Source organism: Geotrypetes seraphini, chromosome 1, assembly GCF_902459505.1.
Source record: "Geotrypetes seraphini chromosome 1, aGeoSer1.1, whole genome shotgun sequence".
Lineage (NCBI taxonomy): Eukaryota > Metazoa > Chordata > Amphibia > Gymnophiona > Dermophiidae > Geotrypetes > Geotrypetes seraphini.
This window is the reverse complement of record NC_047084.1, coordinates 92,670,739-92,694,520: the sequence shown is the minus strand read 5'-3', so window position 1 is coordinate 92,694,520 and position 23,782 is coordinate 92,670,739. Positions and strand designations below refer to the sequence as shown.

At 44.1% G+C, this 23,782-nt stretch overlaps 1 protein-coding gene across 1 annotated transcript in view; it reads right to left on the bottom strand.

Annotated features, from left to right (window-relative positions):
- Positions 1-23,782, bottom strand: part of LOXHD1 (lipoxygenase homology domains 1) — a 485,723-nt gene that overhangs the window by 157,480 nt on the left and 304,461 nt on the right. Inside the window, exons 32-35 of the mRNA XM_033935008.1 lie at positions 22,499-22,615; positions 18,297-18,459; positions 6,857-7,011; positions 234-443 (exon numbers count right to left, since the gene is read on the bottom strand). Of these exons, the coding sequence (XP_033790899.1) occupies positions 234-443; positions 6,857-7,011; positions 18,297-18,459; positions 22,499-22,615 (645 nt within the window). The remainder of the gene's footprint in view (positions 1-233; positions 444-6,856; positions 7,012-18,296; positions 18,460-22,498; positions 22,616-23,782) is intronic.

Here is a 23,782-nt window from a genome sequence, read left to right as displayed (position 1 = left end):
GTAGGCACCACTCCAAGTTCCACCTAGAACTCAACCATTTAAAAATTTTTTAAAATAAGCTTTTAATGGTCAATTACCATGCTAATTAAGCTCACAAATCAATGAATTAAGCTCATTAATTAATTTTGAATTCTCGGCTAGGCGTCCCCAATCTAGGCACCTAGCAGCGCCTACCCCAGGCATCACTTATAGAATCAGGCCCCTTATGGACGGTTTCTACTTATCTCCTGCACCTGCACATAGAGTATCCGTTCAATCCTCTTGTCTTCCTTTTTCTTGGCGAGCCAGCGCTCACACAGGAACTGGTACGTCTCTTCTGTGTCCTCATTCAGGATTTCCACTTTTTCTAGATACCAGTCTGCACTAGGCATGGTGTTATCATGCCGAATTCTGATTTTGAAGATGGCGCCGAGGTCTACAGCTTCTATTGCGAATTTATCTACCTACGAGAGAAAAAAAAAAAATCAGTCCTATTAATATCCATAACTGTTCAAGTTTCCAAGTTTATTTCGGATTTGCTATACTGCATTGGTGGATGCATCTATGCGGTTTGCAATCAAGAAAATTTAAAATAGCATGGGAAATTAAGTTACATCATAAACAATTAAAAGAATGACAGGAAAAAGGATTAAAATTTAAATTTTAATTCAAATTAATTTTAATTTTAATTATAGTAGTAATTTTTTGTGCTTCTGATTCTTTAGCGAAAATCACGGTGTTCTGTTTGAAACGAGTTAAGTGCTGATTAGTTGAGGGCTTTTAGGTAAATGTATCTGAAAATAAAAATGATTTTAAAAGAGATTTGAACCGTTCAAGATTAGTTTCAGATATGATGTGATCAGGAAGGGAATTCCAGAGTTGTGGACCATTAACCAAAAAAAAAAAAAAAAAGTTCTCTAGGAATAGCATAGGTAACATATCTTACAGATGGAACAGTAAGAAGGTTTTGTTGAAGTGAACGCAGTGTACGTGATAATAATCTAATATAATAAAATGGTAGGACGCGCATGCGCACTAAAAAAATGTGTTCCCTGATCCCGTCGCATTTTTTTTAGTGCGCATGCGCGGGTTTACGTCACCAAACTCGGCAACTTGGACAACAATGGCGCTTATGCTCAAGCCGCCACCACGAATCCTCTCTCGAACCGCACCAGGATCGAGAGAGGAGCTTGAGCATAAGCGCCATTTTTGTCCCCCTACCTAGCTGCGAGGCTGCGGCGGCCTTCCTCACGGTTTCACGGTGCTTGGTCCGCCAAACAATTCCTGCCGTTGACCAAATTTGCCCCACCGTTCCTTCCCTTCCTCCATCAGGTACAGTTCAGCTCCGCCTATGTTAAAAGCAGCTGCTTTGAAATTGGAGTCCTGCCGCCACCATAACACCATATGTCAGAGAAGGGGCGGGACCAAGGCAGAGGGGAAAGTGCTACGGCAGTGGCAGGGCTCCGATTTCGACGCAGCTGCTTTTAACATTGGTGGAGCTGCACTGCACCTGATGGAGGGAGGGAAGGAAAGGTGGTTGTGCGCTGTTGAGCCCCTCTGCACGGGCCCAAACCAAAAAAGGAGCCAGGACTCTTCCCCACCCGGCGCCGCCAGACCCGACAAAACGGCCCTACACTCACAGACCCACGAGCAGGGTTGCCATGGAAACCTAACCGGAATTACATGCAGTTGCGCAAGGGTCAGTGAGAGGGGATCAGGAGCTAAAGAGAGATTGAAAAAAACAGTGCACAAGTAGAGAGAGACACACAGACAGTCACAGAAGGACAGGGGGCTAAAGACACAGATTGAAAAAATAACAAAACACAGAGGACAAGGAGAGAGAGACACAGGAAAAAAAATGATAAACAGACATACAGCAGCCAAGGAGACAGACATACTTACATACAGCGTCCAAGTAGACAGATAGAGAGACAGCAAAAAAATACAAACAGCCAAGGAGACAAACAGAAAAAAATAAAAAATACAATGCCCAAGGATAAATTCAAGAAAAAAAACCTTCCAGACATACAGTGGCCAAGGAGTTAGACTGAAAAAAGGCATACAGACATACAGCAGCCAATGAGACAGACAGACTGACAGCGACCAAGTAGACAATCAGCACAAAAACACAAACAAACACACAAAGCAAAAAAATATAAACATACAGCGGCCAAGGAGACAGGCATGCAACAAATAGGAAAAATAAAAAAACTTTTAATAAATCAACCATACATGAAGAAGGAATAAAAAAAAAAAAAGGAAAAGACACCTACAGGGAAACACGGGATCAAGAGCATATAGAGAAAACAGAAGTTTGCAGGAATCAGGAACATATAGAGAAAGGAGAGCAGAGACCCCTGCAAGAAGAGAAAAATAGCAAAGAGACTGGGGATGAGAAAGAGAGCAGAGATGCTTGCAGGGAGAAAAAGCTAAGCAGTAATGTTACACCTTGAGAGTGCAGACTGAGGAAGAAAGCAGAGACAGCGCTACACAGGGAAATGGAGGGAGGAAAGAGACAGAAAGAAAAATACAGACAGACATAAATTCTAGCACCCGTTAATGTAACGGGCTTAACGACTAGTAATAATAATAATAATAATAACAGTTTATATACCGCAGTACCGTGAAGTTCTATGCGGTTTACAATAGACGTTACAAATTGAATGAACTTAAGAGGTGAAGGAAAGTGGTTAATAGGTCAGGAGAACCGTATTGAGGAGAAAGAGATGTACGGGTCAGCAGTCTAGATATTTCAGGAACAAATATGTTTTTAGGCGTTTCCTGAATTCCTCATAAGTAGTGGACGATAGCAATTGTTCTAGATCTTTACCCCATAATGCTGCCTGATGTGAAAGAAGGTGTTCATGGTGTTTTTTCAGTTTACATCCTCTAACTTGGGGGGGAAACGAAGTTCGAGTGTGAGTTTCTCTTGTGTCTGTTGGCTGAGAAGGAGAAAAGGTCAGTTATGTATTTAGGAGCTTTAAAGCAGAGGCAAGCGAACTTAAACTTTACGCATGCGTCCATCGGCAGCCAGTGCAACTGCCGGTAATAAGGTGTCACCTGATCAAATTTCTTTAGTCCGAAGATTAGTCTGACCGCTGCATTTTGCATTAATTGTAAAAGTCACATTTTCTTTTGAGAAATTCCTAAATAGGCGATGTTGCAGTAATCAAGTTGACTTAGTACGAGGGATTGTACAAGAATTCTGAATGTTGGCGTATCAAAATATGATTTGATGGATCTAAGTTTCCAGAGAGTGAAAAAAACCTTTCTGATTAAGGAGTCCACCTGGTATATGGTGATGGTATATATGGTATCAAATGATTATTAATATAATTCCTGATTTTCATGATCATTTGTTCAATTAATCCAGTAGTATTTACAGCTGGCAGATTTTTAAATTATTCAGGACAGGAACATAGCCACAAGGGGTCCTCAAAGGCCTGAATTTGAACTGATCATGCGTGGAAGTGCTGAAACATCCAGCAGACTTCCTCACTGCTCAGAAAGGCCACCTGGACGCCCGCACATGTTCTCTAAAAGGACGACATGACTGGAGAAATCTGAACATCTGGTAACCGCATATATCTGCTTTTGTTTTTCTAGATTGATTTCTAAGTTGTTCATCTGCAGTTTGTCTACACCCCAAGAGGGCATGTTAGAGGCGTGGTGTGGGCGGGACTAGGGTAGGCTTTTGACTTGGATGCTTTTCTGCCATAATCAAACACTTAAGAATACAGTGGTACCTCGGTTTACGAGTGCACCGGTTTGCGAGTGTTTTGCAAGACGAGCAAAACATTCGCAAACTTGGTGCCTTGTAAACTGAGCTTGCCTCGCTGTACGAGCGCCCCCCCCCCCCCGCGATCCGGCACCCCCCGCCACAATCGGGCACCCCCCCCCGCCGCGACCTGAGATCCCCCAACCCACCCGAACCCTCTTCTTACTTCCAGTGTAGCCTCCGCATCGGCACATGCTCAAGGCCCGGCACAGGAAGCAGATTTTCGGGCACCGGCACCAACGCACAGGACATGCTGGTATGTTTGGTATGGGGCTATTTGGTCTAAAAGTTCTTTGTTGAAATTTTCCCATCTTGTTGAGAAGTCCTAAATTTCTTTGGTTGTGGGACATAGCTCATAGTGAGCCCAGAATTCGGTTGGGTTTATAGTACCATGACTGGTTATTGTTTCGTGTTGTCGCTTTTGTGTTTTGGTTGTGTACTCTGTTTTTTGCCAGAATAGGCTGAACTTACCAATATAGTGATCTGACCAGATGCATTTTTCCCAGGACCCTTGTCGAGCAGCAAACAGGTCTCTGGAGAAGCCTGGTGGTCAGTGCGATGGACTGCAGAGAAGGGGACCCAGGCTCATACCCCATACTAACTACTAAACTTGTGGTAGAAGGTTACCCTCCAAAACGCACAAAAAAACTACCATACCATCATATAGGTGACACCTGCAGGTGCAAGGGCTATTGGTGTGGTATTCAGTTGGTATTTGGTAGGTTTTGGAGGGCCCATCATGCAATATAAGGTGGTTATGGTAAGGTGAGTACCTGGGACCTTTTATATGCAGTGTTCCCTGAGGTGCCCCACTGCGCTGCTGGGGTGTTTATGTGGCTAATCTATTAAAAATGCTGGCTCCTCCAACATCCCAATGGTTTGTTTTGTGTGTTTTTCCTTTGGATGTGTTCATTTTTTAAAAATGGTTCCCAAATATTGGTGCATGTCTGATAAATGTCTATTTTTAAAAAAAATAGATGGTAGAAGTTGCCGTTCAGTGAAAGATTAGAGAAACTGGGCCTCTTCTCCATCGAGCAGAGGAGACTGAGAGAGGACATGATCGAAACATTCAAAATACTGAAGGGAATAGACTTAATAGATAAAGATAGGTTATTCACCCTCTCCAAGGTAGGGAGAACGAGAGGGCACTCTCTAAAGTTGAAAGGGGATAGATTCCGTACGAACATAAGGAAGTTCTTCTTCACCCAGGGAGTGGTAGAAAACTGGAACGCTCTTCCGGAGGCTGTTATAGGGAAAAGCACCCTTCAGGGATTCAAGACAAAGTTAGACAAGTTCCTGCTGAACCAGAACGTACGCAGGTAGGGCTAGTCTCAGTTAGGGCACTGGTCTTTGACCAGAGGGCCGCTGCATGAGCAGACTGCTGGGCATGATGGATTACTGGTCTGACCCAGCAGCGGCAATTCTTATGTTCTTATGACATTTTGCAGTTTTGAAAATGGGCAATTTTTGACTGGATTTTTGCATACCTTCCACAAAGCATCCAAACTCAGATTTGGATGTCATATTAAAAATGGCCCACTAATGGTCTTTGTTGATTTGTATACAGACTTCTAATTAGTTTTTGGCTTTTTTTTTGCCACATCTGTACCTAATTGCCTTTTTTATTATTATTAGCGTTTATGTTTGTGGGATAGGTTTTGATGGTTTTGATCGTTTTTTTTTTTAAGGGATCGTGGATGTGGACACCTCAATTTAGGAATTATTTAAAAAGGGATGGTTAACAAGACTAAGAATGTTATAATGCCCCTGTATCGCTCCATGGTGCGACCTCATCTGGAGTATTGCGTTCAATTCTGATCTTCTTATCTCAAGAAAGATAGAGCGGCACTAGAAAAGGTTCAAAGAAGAGCGACCAAGATGGTAAAGGGGATGGAATGCCTCTCATATGAGGAAAGGCTAAAATGGTTAGGGCTCTTCAGCTTGGAAAAGAGACGGCTGAGGGGAGATATGATTGAAGTCTACAAAATCCTGAGTAGAGTAGAATGGGTACAAGTGGATCGATTTTTCACTCAGTCAAAAATTACAAAGACCAGGGGACATTTGATGAAGTTACAGGGAAATACTTTTAAAACAAATAGGAGGAAATTTTTTTTCACTCAGAGAATAGTATAGCTCTGGAACGCATTGCTAGAGGTTGTGGTAAGAGCGGATAGCGTAGCTGGTTTTAAGAAAGGTTTGGATAAGTTTCTGGAGGAAAAGTCTGTTATTGAGAAAGACTTGGGTGAAGCCACGCTTGCCCTGTACCAGTAGCATGGAATATTGCTACACTTTGGGTTTTGGCCAGGTACTAGTGACCTGGATTGGCCACCGTGAGAACGGGCTACTGGGCTTGATGGACCATTGGTCTGACCCAGTAATGCTGTTCTTATGTTCTTATGATTATGACCCAACTTGAGGAATTACCTTTGCACTGTTGTTCCCAAATTTGTTATATTCCAAACTGCAGTGATGCAAAACAATAGTAACCAAGCCTCTTTCTTTATAAAAATCCCCAAGTAAATGTTTGGTATCATGTCATGGTACTTCTTATATATTCTTTGATTCCACTGAATCAAAAAAAAATTTCCGGATTAATATAAGAGTAAGCTGAAGGGAATCTTATTTTAGTGCATCCTTAAGTTGGGGGATTTTAGTTTCCCCCTTAATTTCTCCTTTCCTCTGTTTTTCCACTCCTTATCTCTTAGTGTGGGCTAAAAATTATTTGATCTTGAGTGTGATTGTAGTGTTTCTCTTGTTGCTATATTTCTTATACTGTTGCGCTGGCTTTTACAAAGCTGCAGTAGGTTTCTACCGCAAGTTGGCGAGGTAAAATCTGGTAACCCTATGGTTGTGCGTATTTCGATGGGAAGTGAGTTCTCCATTTTTGGTAGCTGAAAGATTTGCTAAGAGATGTCTCTTATGTTATATTTTTCAGAGTTGAGAATGATAAGATCAAGTAGAGTTGCGTTGATCAACAGATTGGCCTAATAGTTCTGTGAATCATGGGAAGCTATTTGGGACATCACAATATAGCGTTTTGAATGCTAAGCAGCATAGTTCACATATATACTAATTCACACCGATCCATGGGGCTTGTACCTGTGCCCGTTCAAACTTGTTGGAATTTGTTTCTGACTTGCTGAGCTTCCTCTCTCCTGTGTCGCCCAAGTCTCCGTATATTGTCAGAAAAACATTTGCGTCAGTTCCAGCTCCATAGATGTCTCCAGTGAACACAGATACCTTGTACGATTGAGCTGTGAGAAAGAAAATCAAAGGATTCACTCAGCAGTGATATATTTGCCATCTTCTTGGGTAAGTTAACAGCCTCCATATCATCTCTATGTCTTGATAGCTAGAAAAATGAATCATCAAAATCACACTTTTATATCGTACTGCGAATTAAAGATTTTGCACCAAGTGTATGAAAATGGACGTGTACCGTACAACAAAAGGGTCAAATTTATAAAGACTCATTCAGCTAACTTCCATTGTTAGCTGGTAAAATTGCTGGTTTTAAACATTACCCTCAACTGTATGGCTGCAAAATTAGCAGGGTGAAGAAGGGTGACTCAAGAGTTTTTCCTCAATGGGCCTTATAGCAGCCCTTCAGTTCTGATTTTCAACCCTAACCAGCTATTTTTAGAGGGTGAATCCCAGCCACACAAGTATGGGCTGTATTATATCTAAACACACCAACAGTCTCAAAATATTATCACAGCGAACATATAGGGCTCCTTTTACAAAGGTGCGTTAGGGCCTTAACATGCGGAATAGCGCGCACTAAAATGCCCCGCGCGCTAGCCGCTGCCATCTCCTCTTGATCAGGCGTTAGTTTTTCGGGTAGCGAGCGCTAATCCGGTGCATGCACTAAAAACGCTAGCGCACCTTTGGAAAAGGAGCCCATAGTCATGATAAGCAATGCTGAGCCCTACAAAGAGAAGAAAGTGGGGTTATTCAAAAAAGGCTGTTCTTAAGTGTTAGACCCTGGTTTTTGAATAACCCCACAGAACAGTACATCCTCTTCACTGTTCTTGATGTAGGCAGCCAGGCCTCATTTCTCCTTTTCCATTGTAAGCGATGCAGACCCTCGTCTATATAACTGTAATACAGAGCTTGGCTTGACAGCCTCCTACAAGAATGGAGTTTCAAGTTTCTTTATTTTTGATATACCATCTAAAGGGATACGTATCATGTACCTTGTAGTTTTCCTTAGGCTGTGTTTGAAGCTGTAAAAAAACCAGACCTTGTTTGTTTTTCCTTCTCTGAAATACTGCAAGGTGTCACAAACCCGGCACCAGAGTTAGGTTTGTGCCAGAGAAGGGACAAAAACCCCTGACTGTTAGGAGAGCAGACCAGTACAGCAGCCCTCCTACAAACAGTTCCCAGAGCTCTGTCAGTGACAAGGGTGCCCTAGAACAAGAGGGCTGGGAGGAGGGGAAACCAGAGGAGAACATAAGGTTCTCTAAACCTAGAGTTGCTCCTGTTAAAACTTCCCATAGGAGACAAGCTCCTATCCAGCCCAGCCCCCATCTGCTTAGGCTAATAGAAAGACAGCTGAACGCTAAGAACCAGGCTGCCCAACCCCCATTCAGAGTAGGGCGTGGCTCTCTGAAGGCTGGCCAAATAGAGCAGAGCAGGCTGAATAAAGTCAGTCTGGATCCAGCTCTGGAAGGAGAGTTATGGCCAGGTGCTTCCAGGTTCCAAACTGAGAACGAGATTGAAATGAGAGATCTGGATGAGCCCTCTCTACCAAGGTTACTGAATGGTGTGCAAGCCGAGGAGCCTATGGACATGCCCTGGGAGCCGGAGGAAACCGCTATGGACCAAAGCTAAGTTTCTCCTGGGTTTTTTCTTTTGGCACTGCATTTTGTTTGGGACTTGTGCTAACTGCTGGTGAGTGAGAAGCATTGTTAGAGGCTCCACTCCTGAAGAACTCTCTTAAATTAGGGAAAGAGTGTGAACTGTGTTTTTGAATGTGGGGATTTTGTTTTTCCTCATGTGAAAAGAAGATTGTGCCACTGATAGAGGTTAGTGGGAGTTGTGGGGATTGAATCCACAAAAGATCCTGGGTTGGGATTGTGGGGCCATTTTCTGGCAAGTTTTTTCAAGGTGGATTCAGCAACTCCCCTCCCCCGCCAGCTTACCTGAACTGGCAGGGGAAAGCCTGTCCAATTCCAGGCTAACACAGTGGGCTGTAAGAAGCAAATTGACTTACAATTACCAATTATGGTTTTCCTTATCTGGGACTAAAAACCAGTTAAGACTATTAGGGCTATACCCTGAAGAAAAGGGCTGCTCAGACCTTGGCTGTCTTATTAGCCATTTCCTTTGAGCTGTATTTTGGTTTTGTTTTGAACTTGCTATTCTTTGAATGTGGACTTTGAGAACAGTAGCTACAGTGTTGGTTTCCACGCTACTGTCAAATAAAGCAGTTCTATTTTTCATTGAACATTCAGCTATCTGGTTTTCTTTTGGATATTAGCTGATATTGGAACACCAGCAGGGCTTTTCACTTGGGAAAGGCACGTCTGGATTGTATATCTTGCGCACGTCCCAGTAGCCATTCTGACCAGCCAGTACCGGGTGTGTGACAATTGGTATCAGGAGTGGGATACAGTGCCTCCTGCTGGTGACATTTGAGAATTTTTTTGAAAAAAAAAAACAAAACGTTTTTGGAACTTTTGGAAAAAAAAAAAAAAGTTTCAGTTTTTTTTTGTTTTGTTAGTTTGTTGTGTTTGTTCCTGCTCTGGAGCGACTGGTACAGCAAGACCCCACTACTGGTGATCGTTGGGAGAGTCGCAGCTTCAGCAAAAGATATCCGGAACATTCGTGGAAGCCGGCGGGAGCTGGAGCCAGAGGAACCGGGACGTACTTGCCATGAGCTGTCCTACAAGGAGTCCGACAAGTGCCAGACCGAGTTCCAGAGAGGACAGAAACGCAGACCAAACGACTGGGGGCCAAGGAGGCCTAATACCCAAAGGCGCAGACTCACCAGTACCGTTGGTAAGAGTACCTAAGCTAAGGGGCTGGTGAGGGGGAACTGCAGTATTGTCTGGGCTGCCCTGTGGTGCCACACTTGGTTTTCTTTTGTGTTTGCTTTGTTCCAGTCTCCGGGACGATGAACCAGGAGCAGCTGTTGGTGTTCCTTGCGGAGGAGAGGCAGAAGCAGAGTGAGAACCTGCAGGCCATCTTAAAGGCAAACCAGGACTTGTGGGATCGCAGCCAAGAGCAAGCCAGACAACAGCACGATGAACTGGTCATGGCAAGGGGTGAGCACACAAAGCTGCTAACTCAGCTGCTACAGGGCCCAGTTTCAAGTACAGCCAGTAGGCCAGTCCAGAGCCTAGTAATGCAGTCAGAGGCAGAAGCTAATCCTTTTTCTATGCTGGACTTAGGCAGAGTATCACCTAAGGATGCCCCAGATGAATTTCTAGGCGCATTTGAAAGGATAGCTTCCGCAGCTGGGTGGCCACAGGGACAGGTACATAGGGGATATCTGGACCTGGATGACCCGGACAGAATTAGCTCCTTCCCATACCCGGGAAAAAATGAGGAACAGGTCTGGGAGGGTGAGGCTGCTAGTCCCCAAAACCAGACTCCCAAAGCCCCGATTTGGGACAACCTTAGAGAGGTCTCCCAGAGGGAGGTCTTCCGCTCTTTTCACGGTGGGATAGGTGGCCATACTCAGCGATTTTGCAAGGGGAAGAAGGACTTGGCAGTTACTCGAGGGTCAGCCCAGTATCATCCCAGCGAATATCGTGTGTCAGTCTCCCTAGCAGGGAAGGAGGTATGGGCTTTGGTGGATACAGGAGCGGACCAATCTATGATGTCCACAAGTTATTGGAAGCAGGCATTCCCAATGGAAGAATTGAAGGGGAAAAGGGACACGGTCACCATTAGATGTATTCATGGGGACAAGATAAGATACCCGCTCCGACCGACTACTATTTTGTATGGGGATAAGGTCTACAGGGTCACTTTTGCGATAGTCCTTAGGGCTCCCTATTCTCTGATATTAGGTCGTGACTTGGAAGGACTGGAGGAGTATTTAAGGACTAAACAGGGCTTAGTGGGTACCCGTTCCCAGGGTCCGGTTACCGCAGAGGGGGAGGAAGAGTTGGGCAACATTTTTCCCTTTAGGGAGGAGGTGCTGCACAAATATCCCCAGAGACCAAACAAGCAAACTCAGGCCCAGAAGCGGAGGCAAAAGCATCAAAGGAGCCAGGCTCTAAGGCAAGTGTCCAATACTAAGGAGATACCCTGGCTTCCTAAGGGAGTGAGGGAAATCTTTCCTACTTTCCCCGTGGAACAAAAAGCTGATGCCTCGCTACAGGAAGCTTGGCAACAGGCCAACAGAGGTTCTAGAGGCTTGGTATGTTTTAAAGTAAAACAGGGTTTGTTGTATAGGCAGATCCCAGGGGAGGTACCCCATGCTAAGAGGGAGCAGCTAATGGTTCCACAAGGATTTCGTAAGGTCATATTGCAGACTGCCCATGATCACCCCCTATCCGGACATAAAGGGACTGGGGCTACTGCGATACAGGTACTGAAGAGATTCTTTTGGCCCGGGGTGTCGCAAGACATAGAGAATTTTTGTAAATCCTGTACCATTTGTCAAAAGCTATCCCTGAGCAAGCCTGCCCGGGCCCCGCTCATCTCTATACCGAAGGTAGAGGAGCCTTTGACACGGTTGGCAATGGATATTGTAGGACCTTTAGAGAGGACTCCCCGGGGACATAGCTTTATCCTAGTAGTCATGGATGTGACCACAAGATATCCGTGGGCCTTTCCTCTGCGGAAAACATCTTCAGCGGCCCTTATGAGGGAGTTGATTGGATTGTTTTGCACAGTGGGTTTTCCGAGGGAGGTCCTAACCGACCGGGGGACCAATTTCCTTTCAAAGGAGATGGAAGGGTTCTGGCAGGGGTTTGGTATTCGGAATATAAAAACCTCTGCCTACCACCCCCAGGCCAATGGAATGGTTGAACGTTTCAACCAGACACTGAAACAGATGTTGAAAAATGTCCTTGAACAGGACAAGAAAGATTGGGACCTTGTGGTGCCCCTGGTGCTGTTTGCAGCAAGGGAAAAAGTTCAAGACTCCCTGGGCGTTAGCCCTTTCGAAATGCTATATGGCAGGGCTCCTAGGGGGATACTTGATATTGTAAAGAATCACTGGGGTACACAAGGGGGAGAAGAGCAGAATGTAATATCCTACTTGACCCAATTGAGGAAAAGGTTGGCTCAGGTAGCCAAAGTGGGTAAAAATAACCTGGAATGGAGTCAGAAAAGGCAGAAAGTGTACTATGATAAGAAGGCCAGAGACCGCCACCTGAAGGTTGGCGATAAGGTAGTGATCTTGGTACCCTCTGACCCACATAAATTCCAAGCCGAATGGAAAGGCCCCGCCACTATCGTGGAAAAATTAAATCAAGTAGACTATCGGGTCAAGGACGAAAGAAATAGAGTCCAGACCTACCACATCAATCTCTTGAAGCCATGGAGGGAAAGGGAGACTTTGGCCCTGATGGCGGAACAGAGACAGGATGATGATCTGGGTCCCCAAGTTGCTGATTTAGCCCAAGAGGAGGGGGTCTACATAGAGACCGAACTATCTGATAGGCAGGTGGGGCAGTTAGAAACTTTAGTGCAAGAATTCAAGGACGTGTTTTCTCCAATACCCGGTCGCACCGAGGTGGTGGTACATGATATAATCACTACTCCGGGAAAGGTAGTCAGGGTGAAACCCTATAGGTTATCCGAGGGGAGGAAAGAATTGGTGCAAGATCTAGTTAACGAAATGCTATCCCTGGGGGTAATTGAACCATCACAAAGTCCTTGGTGCAGTCCCATTGTTATAGTGCCCAAAGCTGATGGTACCCCCAGATTTTGCATAGACTTTCGTCAACTCAACGAGGTCTCCCAATTTGACGCCTTTCCTATGCCCCGGGTGGATGACCTATTGGATCGGCTGGGCCAAGCTCAGTATCTCTCCACCCTGGACCTTACAAAGGGATATTGGCAGATTCCCCTGGCTCCCAGCGCCAAGCCTAAGACCGCCTTCAGTACCCCGCATGGCTTATACCAATTTAAGCGGATGCCATTTGGACTCCATGGCGCTGCCGCGACTTGTTAACGCGGAGTCACGGAGGTCCTAAGGGGACACCACCAGTATGCAGAGGCCTACTTGGATGATATAGTCATATTTTCCCCAAGTTGGACTCAGCATCTGGAGCATGTGACAGCTATTCTAAAATCACTGAGGAAAGCAGGTTTCACTATTAACCCCAAAAAATGTTATTTGGGACAGAGGGAGGTAAAATACCTGGGTTATGTGGTGGGGAGAGGTCAGGTCAAACCTTTGATAAATAAGGTACAGTGTGTGAAGGACTATCCCTTACCAAGAACCAAAAAGCAACTCCGGGGTTTTCTGGGGCTCATTGGTTACTATAGAAGGTTCATACCTGCGTTTTCTATGAGGGCGGCCCCTCTCACTGATATGTTAAAGAAGGACAGGCCAGATATTCTCTGGTGGGAGGACAAGGGGAGACGGGCTGTGGAGGACCTTAAGGAGGCCCTATGTACAAACCCGGTGCTAAGTTCTATTGACGTCACTAAGCCTCTCATTTTGCAGACTGATGCTTCGTGTAGCGGGTTAGGAGCAATACTCAGTCAGGAGGTGCAGGGGGTTGAACATCCGATTCTATACCTAAGTCGTAAACTATACCCCAATGAGAGAAACTATGCGACCGTTGAATTAGAATGTTTAGCAGCCAAGTGGGCAATGCAGACCCTTGAGCATTACTTACAAGAGCGTGAGTTCACCCTGGTCACGGACCACGCCGCTCTGAAATGGCTCAATACCATGAGAAATAATAACGCTCAACTTACGCGTTGGTATTTGGCCCTTCAGACCTTTAGGTTTAAGGTACTGCATCGACCAGGACAGTTAAATACAAATGTTGATAGTCTGTCCAGGATGCAGGACAACCCAGAGGTAGATGTAAAAGTAAAAGACAACCAGCATTTAAAGGTGGAGGTATGTCACAAACTCGGCACCAGAGTTAGGTTTGTGCCAGAGAAGGGACAAAAACCCCTGACTGTTAGGAGAGCAGACCAGTACAGCAGCCCTCCTACAAACAGTTCCCAGAGCTCTGTCAGTGACAAGGGTGCCCTAGAACAAGAGGGCTGGGAGGAGGGGAAACCAGAGGAGAACATAAGGTTCTCTAAACCTAGAGTTGCTCCTGTTAAAACTTCCCATAGGAGACAAGCTCCTATCCAGCCCAGCCCCCATCTGCTTAGGCTAATAGAAAGACAGCTGAACGCTCAGAACCAGGCTGCCCAACCCCCATTCAGAGTAGGGCGTGGCTCTCTGAAGGCTGGCCAAATAGAGCAGAGCAGGCTGAGTAAAGTCAGTCTGGATCCAGCTCTGGAAGGAGACTTATGGCCAGGTGCTTCCAGGTTCCAAACTGAGAACGAGATTGAAATGAGAGATCTGGATGAGCCCTCTCTACCAAGGTTACTGAATGGTGTGCAAGCCGAGGAGCCTCTGGACATGTCCTGGGAGCCGGAGGAAACCGCTATGGACCAAAGCTAAGTTTCTCCTGGGTTTTTTCTTTTGGCACTGCATTTTGTTTGGGACTTGTGCTAACTGCTGGTGAGTGAGAAGCATTGTTAGAGGCTCCACTCCTGAAGAACTCTCTTAAATTAACATAGAAACATAGAAATAGACGGCAGATAAGGGCCCACGGCCCATCTAGTCTGCCCACCTTAATGTCCCTCCCCTACCTTTGCCCTGTGAATAGATCCCATGTGCCGATCTCATTTGGCCTTAAAATCAGGCACGCTGCTGGCCTCAATCACCTGTAGTGGAAGACTATTCCAGTGATCAACCACTCTTTCAGTGAAAAAGAATTTCCTGATGTCACTTCGTAGTTTCCCGCCCCTGATTTTCAACGGATGCCCTCTTGTTGTCGTGGGACCCTTAAAAAAGAAGATATCTTCCTCCGCCTCGATGCGGCCCGTAAGATACTTGAACGTCTCGATCATGTCCCCCCTCTCTCTGCGCTCCTAGGGAAAGAGTGTGAACTGTGTTTTTGAATGTGGGGATTTTGTTTTTCCTCATGTGAAAAGAAGATTGTGCCACTGATTGAGGTTAGTGGGAGTTGTGGGGATTGAATCCACAAAAGATCCTGGGTTGGGATTGTGGGGCCATTTTCTGGCAAGTTTTTTCAAGGTGGATTCAGCAACTCCCCACCCCCGCCAGCTTACCTGAACTGGCAGGGGAAAGCCTGTCCAATTCCAGGCTAACACAGTGGGCTGTAAGAAGCAAATTGACTTACAATTACCAATTATGGTTTTCCTTGTCTGGGACTAAAAACCAGTTAAGACTATTAGGGCTGTACCCTGAAGAAAAGGGCTGCTCAGACCTTGGCTGTCTTATTAGCCATTTCCTTTGAGCTGTATTTTGGTTTTGTTTTGAACTTGCTATTCTTTGAATGTGGACTTTGAGAACAGTAGCTACAGTGTTGGTTTCCACGCTACTGTCAAATAAAGCAGTTCTATTTTTCATTGAACATTCAGCTATCTGGTTTTCTTTTGGATATTAGCTGATATTGGAACACCAGCAGGGCTTTTCACTTGGGAAAGGCACGTCTGGATTGTATATCTTGCGCACGTCCCGGTAGCCATTCTGACTAGCCAGTACCGGGTGTGTGACAAAGGCCATTTTATGTTTGAAAGATGTGTGTTTTTATCTTCTTGTGAAGTGAATTCAGTTGTTTTCATAATCGTATTTGCAAGAAGCTTTAGATAAGAAAAAGGCTCTGCTGACCAAAGCACCTTTAAACTTTGGCCTTTAGATAGTAAGATGTTTGTTATTTCTTTAAAGTTTCATGTGATCTCTGTCCATATATGGTTTGTATTTACGTCATATGCTGACAACACTGATTCATGTAAAATGTTATAAATGTGTTGTAAAGCTGACAATAAACTTGACATGTTTGGGAGATTTGTTGTCTCTAAGATATTGTCCCCAGATGCATCTGTCTTGCTAATGACAGAGAGTGTGGGGCAGTAATTGGGACCTAATCCTTTCACCATCTGTCAAAAAAAATGTCTAGACGGTGTACAATATTTAAAAAAAATTATAAGAAACAATTAAAATAGGTAAATAAAAGCAATATTTTATCAAATATTAAAAATACTGGACAAATTCAGATTAACATACATTTAATGGAAGGAAAGTAGGGGAGGGAAAGGTTGTTTAAAATACATTGAAGTAAAATGAATTAAAAAAAGGACGGTAAATGGGGAGAAGCAAAAACATTAGGAGGGAAATCATTTCAAAAAAAGCATTAAATGTTTCAAAGCTTCACATAAATCAAGAAATTAAGAGGCGGAAGCTGATACTAAGGAATAAAGGCATCTTTAAAGAGGAAAGTTTTAAGTTTGGCTTTACATTTTCCAAGCGAGTTCTCTAATCGAACGTCTAATGGAAGGGCATTCCACAGAGAGGGAGCGGTAACTGAAAAGATGGATTTGCGAGTAGTATCGTAAAATAGTTCCCGTATTGATGGTATAGAGAGTAAATTTTGATTATTTGAACGGAGGGTCCTAGATGATGAGTAAGGGATCAAAAGTTTATCTATGAACGCTGGTTGGTTAGAGTTTTTTTTGTTTTAAAAGTGAGGAGGAGTATTTTATAGGAGAGACGAGTGATAGGTAGCCAATGTGCTTTGCAGAAGAGAGGGGTAGTCAAATTTTTCTGCATGATAGATTAGTTTAACAGCAGTGTTTTGCAATAGTTGTAGACGGCGGATTTCTTTCTGGGTTATACCTTGATAAAGGTATTACAGTAATCTATAGTTGAAATTACTAGGGAGTGAATCAGGATATTAATTGAGGAGGGATCAAGAAAAGAAGAAATAGAACGAATGAGCCTAAGCTTATGAAAACATTTCTGCATAACTGAACTAACTTGATGATGAAAGGTGAGGTCCAAGGCAGAGGGAACTTTAGCCTGAATTCACTCATCAGCAGGAACTGGACTACTTAGCTGATGTCATTATTGCACAAACTGTGCCCTGCACTTTTTGTACGGAGATCAGCTTAACTTTGTCCGAGTTCAAGGATTTTCCTGAATTCCAAAAACTGCAACTTCAGTGATGTAAAATGTGGTTTCTGAGATCCAAATGTTCAGAATACGAGGGGGTACATGCAGACTGTTAGACATCCCTGGAAACTGCCAGGAAATCAACACAATGGTTCTAGTAGCTTCCAGAAGCCTAAGCAAAATTATAGAGAAGTCAAGCTAGATCTTCCATTTCCTAGAAGGTGGTCTTGGAAATGTGACCTCACTCCAGAGGAGATTTAAGACCTAGTCTTGAGCAGGTAAATTGTCTTTTGGTCGGAGCAAACCAACTGACCAGCACAAGCAGATTTGGGTCCCATCATGCCCACTGACAAACTGCCCTATGGGATAACATCTTGGAGAGTAAAGAAATTGGAGAAATGTACATAGTTCATTGAGTAACTGTTCCCCTTTTCAAGAGAGTGCCTTTTTCTGTATTTTCAAGGAGAAGTAAAGTTGGACTTGGACCTTAAATTGCTGGTGTGATCTGCCTTCCTTCTGAGTGAGCGAGTGGAAGTCTGGTGCGTGTTTGCTGTGGGGGGTCTAGCATCTGAGGAAGGCCCCCAACACTGGTCCCAGCAAATAAAATACTTTGTGTTCTTCCTACCAGCATCCTGCCAGCAGATTATTATTATTATCATCATCATTATTAAAAATATGATAATGCTTCCATATTTGGGAGCATGAAGGCTCTGATTCTATAACTGGCACCTAACCAATTTCTGCACAGAACTCAGTTTTTAAAAAAAATTTAGTGTGATCATTGAAAATGCCATTAAATTCCAATTTTAAAAAATTAACAAACAATTAATGTAAGTTCCACACAGAATTAATCGGCATGGTGCCTAGTGGCATCTACACCGAGGCACCTACCTTCAACTACATTAAAAGTAGACATGGTTAAGGGTGGAGTTTGGGTATGGAAAGCATTATGTACCGGAAGGCATCTCTGAGAGGCGCCATTAACCCCCCCACACCCATTTTACAAAATCGTAGCGTAGTTTTTAGCGTTGGCCGCGGCGGTAACAGCTCCAATGCTCATAGGAATTCTATGAGTGTCAGAGCTGTTACCGCCTCGGCCGGCGCTATAAACCATGCTACGGTTTTGTAAAACGGGCGGGGTGTTAATTAGGTAAGAAAACCCTGGCCTAATATACCGGTTCCTACCAGGACCTAAGTTGAGTTAGGCACCGCTAGGCGACGTTCTATAAACGGCGTCTACCAGTTGATTGACAACCATGCTGAGTGGCGCCTAGTCACCAGGTGACATTTATAGAATCAGGGTTGAAATGTTTAGAAACATTCTAAGAGAAATAACCCCAGAAAACAGAAGAAAAAAAATCTTTAATCAACCTCTTATCATAGGTTCACAAGGCAGTGTTTCAATTAGCTCTGCATTGATCTTACTTTCCAGAGGCTCATCCACCTCTGTTTCCACTTGTTTTAAGGTCCCGTCTTTCAGGAGCTTTTCTGTGAAGATGGTAGAAGGTACTAGCTCCCTCACGGTTTCTCCATCATCTTCAGATTTTGCAAGCCATCTCTCGCAGGGAAATGTCACCGTTTCTGAGCCCTGGAGAAATGGAAAGAGAAACCGCTCTGATTTAACGTGATGAGCTGCACAGATACTGTACCTGCCACACGACGTGTTATCAGTTGTACTCAGATTTTGTAAATTCTGAAAACAAGAGAAGTGGCATCATTGAGTTAGCATAGCATAGCATACCAGGGCATAGCACTAATTCTTATATTCGGCATATACCTAAAAAAGGTTCAAAGCAGATCACAGAAATGAAGAGGATGGACAACTATCCAGAATACAATATGACTAAGGGCCTCTTCTATCAAACTGCGCTAGCAGTTTGTAGTGCATTGAGCCGCGCTGAATGGCCTGCGCTGCTCCCGACGCTCATAGAGTTCCTATGAGCGTCGGAAGCAGCGTGGCCATTCTTTCACAGCTCTCTGCACTAAACACTGCTAGCACAGTTTGATAGAAGAGGCCCAGACTATATATATATATAGTCTGGGAGATAAATAACAGGAAATATTCTTAACTATAGATTATAAGATTTTTGAGATAGAAAAGTTTTTTTGTTCAATATTTTTATTGAAATGTTAACATTTAATTACCATAACAAAAAATGATTCAGGCTAATTAAGGGGCGCTTTTATTAAGTTGCGCTAAATCGGTTAGTGCACTTTAATAAAAGGAGCCCAAAGTCTGATGAAAGAGTAAACAGTTTAAAAAAAAAAGTATCAAGGAACAGACAACAAGCATCACAGACACTTCAAATAACACAATTGAAGAAAAATAATTATTACACCAATACATTTTATATAAGAGAGATTGTAAGAAAAGGGGAGGTTAAAGTAGAGAGGAGTAAACTGGTATGGGAGCCTGCTCTTTCTCAAATTTTCTTAGCGCCCCATTTTTTTCCACTGCAGCTCTTTCATATTTGGCAAAGAGACATAGCATATTCCACCACATGATGCACTTTGCTTTGTAATATGGTTTTAATTGCCAGGCACATCAAAACATTTAATAATATGGCTCTGTAATTCTGCCATGTTGGTACATAGTGTGATCATTTGATCTCAAAATTTTCATCATATTGCAAATCAAGGAGAAACAGGATGAGAGCTTCAAGGAACTTTGTAAGGTTTTGTACTTCTCTCACTTTGGGTATTCCCAGACTGCATATATTATTTTGGCACACTCTGTTATTGGCGTCTTCAATCTCACGCTTGAGTTGTGTTATGCATTGCTGTTTGTGTTGTAAACTTTTAGGGGCTGATTCTGTATAGGACGCCAGTCTCGGTGGGTGCCTAAGAAGTGGCTCAGAAAGCACAGTTACTTACCTTAACCAGTGTTATCCAGGGACAGCAGGCAGATATTCTCACATGTGGATGACATCATCCACGGAGCCCTGGTATGGACAGCTTTAAAAGTGCATTACCACTTTAAGAACTTGAGACAGTTTGCAAACTGCCCGTACCACATATGCACAAGTGCCTTCCTGCCTGATGTAGGCTCGCAGTACCTCAGTTCTGTAAGCAAGCTAAGAAGCCAACCAGGGTAGGTGGGTGGGTTGTGAGAATATCTGCCTGCTGTCCCTGGATAGCAGATGTTACGGTAAGTAACTGTGCTTTATCCCATCATATTCTCACATGTTGGACTCCCTAGCTTACTAGAATGGGATGGAGGGAGAGTTGGCCAATTAGGAAAATACATTTTGCAACACTGCATGGCTTAAGTGACCAATCCGTCTGTAATAAGATTCCAGAGAGTAGTGTGATGTGAATGGGTGAACCGAGGACCAAATAGCAGCTTTACAGATTTCATCAATAGGAGTGGAGCGAAGAAAAGCAACTGAAGCTGCCAAAGCTCTGACTTTGTGGGCTGTGACACAACTTTCCAGTTGTAGCCCAGCCTGAGCATAACAGAATGAGATACAAGAGGCCAACCATGTGGAAATCATTTTCTTGCATACTAGACGTCCCAACTTGTTAGGATCAAAGGAGACAAAAAGTTGAGGAAATATTCTATGAGATTGAGTTCTCTGCATATAATAGGCCAATGCCCATTTGTAGTCCAGAGTGTGAAGAGCCATTTCCCCAGGATGAGAATGAGGCTTAGAAAAAAATACTGGAAGTACAATAAATTGATTAAGGTGAAATTCAGTGGCAACCTTTGGAAGAAATTTGGAATGGGTGTGAAGTACCACTTTGTCATGGTGGAACACTGTGAAAGGAGAATCCACCACCAGTGCTTGAAGTTCACTGACTCTTTGAGCTGAAGCAAGGGAGATGAGAAAGACCACTTTCCATAAGAACATAAGCATTGCCTCTGCTGGGTCAGACCAGGGTCCATCGTGCCCAGCAGTCCGCTTCCGCGGTGGCCCCCCAGGTTCGTGACCTGTAAGTCCTTACCTAAATTCTTTATTCCCTATTCATTAGTACCTGTATAGTTATCCTCTATCTGTATCCTCTATCTGTACCCTTCAATCCCCTTCTCCTTCAGGAAGTCATCCAATCCGTTTTTGAAGCCCAATATTGTACTCTGGCCTATCACCTCCACTGGGAGTGCATTCCAGGTGTCCACCACCCTCTGAATGAAAAAGAACTTCCTAGTATTCATTTTGAATCTGTCTCCCTTCAATTTTTCTGAATGCCCTCTTGTTTTTGTTGGCCCTGTTAGTCTGAAGAATCTGTCCTTCTCCACCTTCTCCACTGCGGACTTCAAAGCATACCCTGAATAAAGCCATAGCATGGTGGCTGAAACATCAGTTTCTACCTGACAAAGACGCAGTGAGACCTGGAAACCTACAACAGGTTCTATGGTCTGTGGTCTGAAAATGGCATTCGGGCTTATTTTTGGGGGATGTCTTATTTTTCTTCATGTACAACAATCATCTCTCCTTTCTTCTCCTCCACCCTAATTCTTCCTCTTTCCTTTATTCCCCCCACCATGTGCAGCATCATTCCTCCCCTCTCACCCATCCCCTTGTGCAGCATTTTTCTATCCTTCTCTCCCATCCCCCTGTGCAGCAGAACCCACCAACCCTCCCACCATGAGACTGACAAATCTCCGCTCCGAGACCTCCAAAACAGCAGCAGTGGCAGCGCTCTCAACGGGCTGCTTGATGGCCTTCCCCGCTGGGGCCATCCCTCTGCTGCACCACTATTGATGTCATCAGTGATGCAGCAGAGGAAAAACCGTGACGGGGAAGGCTGCGAAGCAGCCCATTCAGAGCGCTGCTGCCACAGCTGATTTAGGAGGCCTCGGAGTGGAGCTATGTCAGGTCTCACCGGGGTGGGGGTTGCTGAATTGATGAGTCAAATTTTTTTCGCTGAATCAGACAGCACAAGTGTCAGGGATGGAGTCGGGGAGTGTCGGGGACTTTCAGGGGGGTAGGGGCTTCAGGGGTCAGTCTTAAATAGGGCTTATTTTGGGGTTAGGCCTTATATTAGGAGCATCTTTAAAAATCATGCTAGGGCTTATTTTCGGGATAGGTCTTATTTTTGGGGAAACAGGATACTTATCTAGCTGCAAAATTTATAAGAGTTATTTTCTAAATGCAAACTTATCATTGTATCACTTAACCATTGAAAATGCTTTTTTAAAATATCCCATAAAGTGTTACTGGTATCCCTGCAATGATGGATGATCAGTAAGTCTCAAATTAATCAATAAAAATATACAAGATTAGAGGACGATCACATTATATTAATTCTCGATGAAGCGAGATTGACCCATCATCGATTCAATTTAAAAAACAACCTTAATTAAGGCCCTCTTTAATCAAGCCGTATTAGGGTTTTTTATCGCTGGCCGTTGCCATGAAAGCTCCAACGCTTGTAGGAATTCTATGAGCGTCGGAGCTTTCACTGCAGCGGACGGAGATTAAAAACCCTAATGTAGCTTGATAAAAGGGGACCTAATGTAATAGACTTTATTAAAAGTTTAAATTCTCCCTCACTCCACCCACTTAGAATTTTAAATAAACATTCCATCCAGAAAATGAAATTTCATTTACAAACTAAGAGAATTTGTGCTGTTTTTCTAAATCAGAAGTAAGACTGACTCCATCTAGATATACAACACAACCTACTTTTCCATTTGGCAAAAGTCTTCTGATCTCCACTCTGTCCAGATGCCACCCAGCGCTGAGACCTTTGTCATTATGTCCGATGCGGATCTTTTCAATGGTGTCACCGATGTCCTCTAGCTGCATCCAGCAAGAAAATAAACCATGAGATAGGAAAAACGAGAAGGCAGATTCCACACTACATGAATACTGAAGATGAAATTCTTGTTCTGCTTAAGAAGGAGAGTAAATTAGGGGGGAATTCTATAAACGGAGCTCAAAAATCGGCATGGGGAAAAAATTGGTGCTAAGCAGTATTCTATAAAAGAATAGGGTTATCAGATTTTCCAACTGGAAAATCTGGACCCCTAGACCCACCCTTAGGCCTGCCCAGTTCCACCCTTCCCCGCCCTGTAATGCCCTAATCCCGCCTCCATTCCTGCCTTAGCCCTGCCCCCACTGCCTGCTCTTGTCGGGCAGGAAGGAAGTCCATGGATGCCATGCAAAGATGTCGCGTGTATGCAACATCATCGTGTGGCATCCGCGCATGCATGGACTTCCTCCCTGCCTGACCGCAATTTGAGGAGGCTTTTCAAAACCCGGACAAATTACCGGGTTTTGAAAAGCCGTCCAGATCCCCGGACAGGTCCTAAAAAGGAGGACATGTCTGGGGACATCCAAACGTCTGGAAACCCTAATAAAGAATATACTTCAAGACGAGTGCTCTTTATAGGCTAGCACTTAAGTCCTGATTCTATAAATGACGCCTAGGTGCCTAACTTAGGGTCTCTTTTATGAAGTCATGCTAGCGAGTGTCGTGCGGTAAATACATTGAAGCTCTTTAAATCCCTGCGGGCTTCGGTGCATTTACCATATTGGCCCGCACTATTCGGCTTGATAAAAGAGGCCCTTAATTATTTAAAAGGCTTAATAGGTGCTGATAATTTAAAATGACACTTAATTGAATGGTAGGTGCCTACCACTTTGAGGTAAGCGCTAAGTCCAAGGCACCTTCCAGAAAGTAGGCATGGTTAAGAGGCAAATCATGGGCATGTTTTTCATGCAGGTGCTTCTTTTGAACTTAGGTACTAGTAGACAGTGCTGGGGAAGAACCTGCTGTCTTGGTACATGTGGGTAACAATGACATAAGGAAAAGTTCTGAAAGCCAAATTTAGGCTCTTAGATGGGAAGCTAAAATCCAGAACCTCTAGGGTAGCATTTTCAAAAGTGTTCCCCATTACAAACACAGTAGTGGGCATCTCTCTCACTGTGCAGGGGGTGTTGAGGGGGGGAGGTGTTGCTTGGCGG